The 8,328-nt window shown below is 32.6% G+C and overlaps 1 protein-coding gene across 1 annotated transcript; it reads right to left on the bottom strand.

Annotated features, from left to right (window-relative positions):
• Positions 1 to 3,252: 3,252 nt before the first annotated feature.
• On the bottom strand, positions 3,253 to 4,786 carry LOC138334513 (uncharacterized). The gene is made up of 3 exons (XM_069283173.1): positions 4,541 to 4,786; positions 4,076 to 4,156; positions 3,253 to 3,794 (listed from the first exon to the last, which is right to left on the bottom strand). Exons 1-3 carry the CDS (start codon positions 4,784 to 4,786, stop codon positions 3,462 to 3,464), a joined length of 660 nt encoding a protein of 219 aa, XP_069139274.1. The 3' UTR covers positions 3,253 to 3,461.
• Between the last annotated feature and the right edge of the window lie 3,542 nt (positions 4,787 to 8,328).

The raw sequence follows: 8,328 nt of genomic DNA, 5'->3' as shown, positions 1-8,328 counted from the left end.
ATATCATTGACTTTGATATTTTGGTTTTCTGACACTGTATAAATTGAGATATCATTGACTTGGCGCCTATTATTTGGTTTTCTAACACTGTATAAATCGAGATATCATTGACTTGGCACCTATCATTTGGTTTTCTGACACTGTATAAGTTGGTATATCATTGAGTTGACGCCTATTATTTGGTTTTCTGACACTGTATAAATCGAGATATCATTGACTTGGCACCTATCATTTGGTTTTCTGACACTGTATAAGTTGGTATATCATTGAGTTGACGCCTATTATTTGGTTTTCTGACACTGTATAAGTCGGGATATCATTGACTTTGATATTTTGGTTTTCTGACACTGTATAAATTGAGATATCATTGACTTGGCGCCTATTATTTGGTTTTTGACACTGTATATGATGGGATATCATTGACTTGGCGCCTATTATTTGGTTTTCTGACACTGTATAAGTTAGGATATCATTGACTTGGCACCTATCATTTGGTTTTCTGACACTGTATAAATCGAGATATCATTGACTTGGCACCTATCATTTGGTTTTCTGACACTGTATAAGTTGGTTTATCATTGAGTTGACGCCTATTATTTGGTTTTCTGGCACTGTATAAGTCGAGATATCATTGACTTGGCACCTATTATTTGGTTTTCTGACACTGTATAAGTTGGTTTATCATTGAGTTGACGCCTATTATTTGGTTTTCTGGCACTGTATAAATCGAGATATCATTGACTTGGCACCTATCATTTGGTTTTCTGGCACTGTATAAGTCGAGATATCATTGACTTGGCACCTATCATTTGGTTTTCTGACACTGTATAAGTTGGTTTATCATTGAGTTGACGCCTATTATTTGGTTTTCTGGCACTGTATAAGTCGAGATATCATTGACTTGGCACCTATCATTTGGTTTTCTGACACTGTATAAATCGAGATATCATTGACTTGGCACCTATCATTGGTTTTCTGACACTGTATAAGTTGGTTTATCATTGAGTTGACGCCTATTATTTGGTTTTCTGGCACTGTATAAATCGAGATATCATTGACTTGGCACCTATTATTTGGTCTTCTGACACTGTATAAGTTGGTTTATCATTGAGTTGACGCCTATTATTTTGTTTTCTGGCATTGTATTAGTCGAGATATCATTGACTTGGCACCTATTATTTGGTTTTCTGACACAGTATAAGTTGGTTTATCATTGAGTTGACGCCTATTATTTGGTTTTCTAACACTGTATAAATCGAGATATCATTGACTTGGCACCTATTATTTGGTTTTCTGACACTGTATAAGTCGAGATATCATTGACTTGGCACCTATCATTTGGTTTTCTGACACTGTATAAGTTGGTATATCATTGACTTGGCACCTATTATTTGGTTTTCTGGCACTGTATAAGTCGAGATATCATTGACTTGGCACCTATTATTTGGTTTTCTAACACTGTATAAGTCGAGATATCATTGACTTGGCATCTATTATTTGGTTTTCTGACACTGTATAAGTTGTTATATTATTGACTTGGCGCCTATAATTCTGACATTGTAAAAGTTATGATATCATTGACTTGGCGCCGATTTTTTTGTTTTCTGACACTTTGTAAGTTGGTATATATTTGACTTTACGCCGATTTTTTTGTTTTCTGACACTTTGTAAGTTGGTATATATTTGACTTTACGCCTATTATTTGGTTTTCTGACACTGAATAAGTTGTTATATTATTGACTTGGCGCCTATTATTTGGTTTTCTGACACTGTATAAGTTGTTATATTATTGACTTGGCGCCTATTATTTGGTTTTCTGACACTGTTGTAGTTGGTATATCATTGGTCTAGTGTTTATGTTTTTGTATTCTGATGCTCTGAAGACGTATATTACAATACACACTTGACATGATTTATCCCGTTTTCTGAATAGAAATCTACCTTGAGTAGGTTTATTTTGGTGCGAGACTTTGATAAATCAACCCAGGTATTCGTGACAAGCACTGAAATAAATTACCAAATTTTTAAGGGAATTCCGTTCAAAATCAATCAATAAAGCATATTGTAAATTGCTTACTATGTTCCGCAAAAAGATACCGTTTTGTCGCACCTTCATGCGCCACGAAATCGACGGTATAGTAAAACGAGGGATTCAATGGAACATTACGTCGCGCAGATGGTCGTGACGTCACATTTCGAAGGACTGCATGACATTATGTGGTGATTGCATATGATATAATCTTGATAATGCAGATGTCGTCTAATTATAGTTATTAACCAGGGTTTCTACCACAATAGTTAGTGTTATTCAACCTCATGGTAACAAATAAACAATGCAGCTGTTGGTTAACAATTTGGTTATATCACACGTGGTATTGACTCTGTAGGCATTCTGATTGGGTGACACGGTGAACTTTGACCGAACTACTTAAATTTTAGTGGCATGCCATCATTTATCATCGTGATCAATAATCGAGTGACGTCATGCTAGGTGATCATCGCTTGAAGTCAAAACTGCTGTTGGATAGCGTACTTATCCTCGTCTTATTTCTACAGTCTAATAGCTGTTATAGTTGTGATACGTGTAGAAACAGGTCACAAGACTCGTGGTTGTTCGATACGGAATTCCTCACTCGTAAGTTATGTTTTAAAAGTTACAAAAGAAACCAGCTTTAGCGAGTGTCTTTTGTAACTTCAAAAAATGACTTATGAGTGGGGAATAAATTCCATATTCAACAACCACTCATTGTGAAACCTCTATATATCTCAGATGCGTCAATGCATTATATCTGTGTAAGAACAATAGGATTGTACAGGAATCCTTAACATGATAACCGAAGGAAATATATTTCAAATACAATTTTGAAAGTATGAACAATAAACATCCGGACAAGCAATATTTTACTATATGACACATACAACACTTTTGTTTATTTGTTATACGTAGATCTTTATGAAAATTATGTATTGGAGCACAAAATTGTTCAGTCAGACAGACAACAACACAATGGTCCCTTACAACAGGTCTGGTAGATCATCATTATAGACTGGGGTTTTCTGATTCAAAAGGATCAAAGAAAGCAAAACTAAGAAAGTGATAAAAAGGAATATTTAATGTTTCAATTCACAATCAACAATATTAAAAAACATCTATGGTGCAATAACGATATTAAAAGTATGAGTTGAACAACATCGTTATATATTTGTGATATAATTATTTTATAGATATTTTGATTCATAAACGTGAACGCAGTCTATTACTGCTGCAATATGTAATATATGCCTTGAGGTAAAAACACGTCAAAAATACAATGTAAAATTAAAAATTTCAATATAAATTGAGCATCTCCAACTAATATACGGATTTAGTAAACTTCGATAACTACAATAACAAAACTGCCCTATGAAAATAGGGTATACATGTTTTGCTATCCAGCCAGTAGCAGCTATAAAGGTTTCCCCTAATGGACTGGTAACAAACTATATTTCTGATGGAGGCGACTTGACACGTCCCGGACGGTACTAACGATCACGTGGTTCCTTATGTTACGTGTAAATCTCGAGCGTTGGCCATTGCACGAGGCTTCGATGACACAGGGAGGGGTGATGTCACTGCAGACCTGAGGAACATCAACAATTGCTTTGCGCATGTCGCAGAGAAGGGACAGAACTTGTATACGAAGTTCCTGCCAGAGGGCGTGTCGGTCCACGGTATCACGTGGTGCTCCGTTGTCGGAGATAACTATGTCAACAAAGACGAGTAGGTGGGAGACAACAATGTAGTCAACAGTCACCTGTAAAACATAGTATGTTTTATTCACGTGCATCCCGCATTTTCAGAATATAAAAATAAAAATTGTTTCTAAGGAAATCATGACGTAAACATTGAATGAATGGTAAATTATACCAATCGAATACATTTCTCACAAAAAATCACCTGTTTTCATACAAAAAATACAGTGTACATTGACATGAAAATATAATGACAATTCAAACTACCATTCGATAAAAACAGATTGTAAACAGAAACAAAACACAGGAGTTAGACATGAATTTGTGGCATCAGATTGCTTACATTTTGAAATACAGATATCTCCTCTGGTCCTGGCAGTCCTATCACTTCTTCTGAGTAAATGTCGGGCAGTAATGTCATATCCTGTATAACCAATCAGTGACACTTATTATATATACATGGCAAATGAGGTATCAAGGACACATACTATTGTAATTTATTACTCCATAAATACTGATTTTAATCTCTTTATCGTAAATATTTTCTCTAACAACAAAACATGTTTTCTTAATTTGATTCTAAATGAGTAGCCCGTTTTAACATATACTTGATGACCTTCATATAGTATCACATAGTAAAATGGGTTTACAAATGTTTTGATTTATCAAAATGGTAAGAAAGCACATACAAAAGCAAAAACTTCAAATTGATTCAGCAATGGCAAAACAGAATACAAAGATAGCAGTAAAGACTACTATAGCAAATAAACAATCGAAACAAACAAATGAAAAACAAATTAAAACTTACATATTCTTCTATGAGCTGATTAGCTATTCGTTGTACATCTTCCACTTCATGAAGAACATGGTCCCTTTGTAGTGGTTCAATTACTGTGACCAGAGGAGCGTCACGGTTACTGGGTCCGCACGGGGAGTTGAGGCCATGGGGTATGTATGATGTTGACCTCTCAGAGCCAAGGACACGCGCATCCGTCACAACTAGTAGTGTTAGTATTAAACAATACACTAAATCTGTGAAATATAAAATTTCCATTCAGCAAGTAACTTATATGAACATTTGTCCAAGGTTTCTTTAGACTACAATCAGAGATTGTCGACATAAATTAAGTGTTCATACGAAAACAATGAAAATGTTCACTGATTCATGAACCATATGTACAGTTAGTATTAAATAATGCACTAAATATGTTAAATACAAAATTTCCATTCAGCAAATAATTTATGTATTTTACATGCGTCAATGGTTTATTTAGACTACTATTAGAAATTGTCGAAATACAGCGAATACGAATACAATGAAAATGTTCACTGATTCGTGAGCTATGTAAAATATTGATTCGGCATTAATTCAATGCTTTATGGCCATATATGTATATATTATTAGTCGGACAAATCATCATAATATAACTACAATGGTGACAATACAGACAGTCAAAATGGTTATAATATGATAATAGACTTAAAATAATTGGTTATATCATTAATAATGTAGAATATTTGATTGAATCGCGATCTTTACATAATGAAATGGATTCCGGGCGTTAAAATACAAGCTACACATATTATATTGAAAATATACATTCATTGTTCACCGACATTATATAGCTGTTTGATAGAATTTCACACGAATTCAAACCGTTTCATCGACAGAAAGAATTGTGGTAAACTTTTGCTGTTTATTGCCTAAAAGATGTAGAGAATAATATGGCGACCAACGCTCTGAAATCACACCTCTCATGGCTCGGCGTCCAAAATCTTTTCTTGTTATTTCACAAAAATATTTCATTGCAATTGCTTTCATTTTGTCCAAACCGATAGTCAGTTAATTGATTAATGAAAATGAGATCAGGGACAGGGTTTATATAATCTAGCTGACGATGTAACTTTCCAAAAACAAAGTCTTTTGGGAACTGTCAGACCGAGAGCATTATAATGTGTAATTTTCAAACGATGACTTGTTAAACGTAGTTCATCGTCGGAACACATGAGGGCCCGGTGGTTTTCGACCATGACGTCATAACAGTAGTCAGCTATCATTTCATTGCTATTAGCCCGTGTATTGATAAAACTCTGATTTTCAGCATCCGTCCATACACCTACTATTAAACTGTTGGTTTGTTTTATCTTCGTATTTCTATCGACACCTCTGTTTATTTCGATGTGTCATCGTATTATTTCCCGTTTCCTACACCATGGTCGGTGTGGATTGCTTATAATCCAAAGAGGTTAGTTTCGATAATTGTATTGTTTGATTTCAATACTATCATTAATTTTTAATTGTACAATATATATTGGCTGGTTTTTTCCTGTTGTAATTTTTATAATGGTCATCGAGTTTACGTACATTTCAGAATCAAATGTTAATACAAAATGTAGCTCAATTCAAAATCCATATTGTTTGAGGCATTGTTCTTTTGGAAACTCATTATGTAGTATGATTTATTGACAATACCTAGGCCTTTAAATATAGAGAGTACGAAAAATTATTTGGTCATCGATTTGTTTTTTATTTCATTTGGTCAGAATTGGAATTGCAGGAGCAGACAAATTAGTATTTTCCTTCAATTACAAAAGTTACTTACTTTACACCATTACCATCATTTAAAAATTCGTAAATTTTCCAATTTTACTTAAATATAAAAATATTAAATATAACTAATTGCATCCTGAAAAAATCCGTGGCATTATGCCCTATATGGATCTAAGTACTGATTGAGCATGCACCGAAAGCAAAATAAATGAACTGATACTCTTTTTTGTGTTAATAAGGCATATACAGTATAACCCCTCTAACACGAACTCGGATTCCTCGAATATCCCTCATTCGTCGAACTGATCGCAAGGTTTCGACCGTGTCCCTATATATGTCCTTATGTTTATGATTAAACACCAATTATTGTTCAAATGATGAGTATGATTTATGCTCTGTCGGCTGTGGAGCATCTTTAAGAAATTCCTTAAATTATATTCCTCTTTAGAATAGCGTTATCGGAGTTACCGGAACTATTAATAAGACTGTCCTTACCTTCATTAATGCTTGTCTATTGAGAATTTTTAATTAAACTGAAGGAATTTGATAAATCTGGAACCTACTTTATTTATTGGTATTTATGAAAATAGGAATGTGATTGGAACTAGGGCAAATTTTGTTAAGCTCTTTTTGTAATAATCAATATACAGATAGTCGATATAAAGAAAATAATATATTCATTTTCTTTTATTTTGGTAATTAGGATTTAATAATACTAATAAACAATCACTCCCTTGGTCAATATTTTATTCTATTCATGGGACGTTTCTTAAAAGCAGTGACCTTAATAAAAGGCTGTAATTGTATATACTAAAATGTTAAACGGAAGACAATAGAAACTAAGACAATATTTAAACAAAAACCTAAAAATAAGGAATATCAACTATTCAAAAGTGTAACATCAACAGAGTACTTGACGACTAAGAAATAAAACAATGAGGAATTATCATTATATTGAGAAAAAAAGAGGTAGTATCAACTAACATAAATAGATATTGTGAAACATATATGAATGATAATAAAACGTAATATGAACATAATGAAACATACATGGACAATAATGAAACATACATGGACAATAATGAAACATAACATGAACATGAATGAAAGATACATGAATAATGATGAAACATAACTTGAACAATAATGAAATATACATTAACAATAATGAAACATACATGAACAATAATGAAACATATATGAACAATACTGAAACATACATGGACAATAATGAAACATACATGGAACAATAATGAAACATACCTGAACAATACTGAAACATAACATGGACAATAATGAAACATACATGAACAATAATGAAACATACATGAACAAGACTGAAACATAACATGGACAATAATGAAACATACATGAACAATACTGAAACATAACATGGACAATAATGAAACATACATGAACAATAATGAAACATACATGAACAATACTGAAACATAACATGGACAATAATGAAACATACATGAACAATAATGAAAACATACATGAACAATACTGAAACATAACATGGACAATAATGAAACATACATGAACAATACTGAAACATAACATGGACAATAATGAAACATACATGAACAATAATGAAACATAACATGGACAATAATGAAACATAACATGGACAATAATGAAACATACATGAACAATAATGAAACATACATGAACAATAATGAAACATACATGAACAATACTGAAACATAACATGGACAATACTGAAACATAACATGAACATAAATGAAACATACATGAATAATAATGAAACATACATGAACAATAATGAAACATAACATGGACAATAATGAAACATACATGAACAATAATGAAACATAACATGGACAATAATGAAACATACATGAATAATAATGAAACATACATGAACAATAATGAAACATAACTTGAACAATAATGAAATATACATGAACAATACTGAAACATAACATGGACAATAATGAAACATACATGAACAATAATGAAACATACATGAACAATACTGAAACATAACATGGACAATAATGAAACATACATGAACAATA

The sequence above is a fragment of the Argopecten irradians genome, chromosome 11 (genome assembly GCF_041381155.1).
Source record: "Argopecten irradians isolate NY chromosome 11, Ai_NY, whole genome shotgun sequence".
In the NCBI taxonomy this organism is placed as follows: domain Eukaryota; kingdom Metazoa; phylum Mollusca; class Bivalvia; order Pectinida; family Pectinidae; genus Argopecten; species Argopecten irradians.
Note: the sequence above shows the minus strand (reverse complement) of the source record. Positions and strands in the feature narration are given on the sequence as shown.

Bases quoted from the DNA above. Each gene is read 5' to 3' on its own strand.
- LOC138334513 (XM_069283173.1), bottom strand. From the start codon at position 4,786: ATGGAAATTTTATATTTCACAGATTTAGTGTATTGTTTAATACTAACA. The intron at 4,157-4,540 runs GTAAGTTTTAAT...TTGGTTATACAG, and splicing joins ATCAGCTCATAGAAGAATAT to GATATGACATTACTGCCCGA. The intron at 3,795-4,075 runs GTAAGCAATCTG...TATGTTTTACAG, and splicing joins AGATATCTGTATTTCAAAAT to GTGACTGTTGACTACATTGT.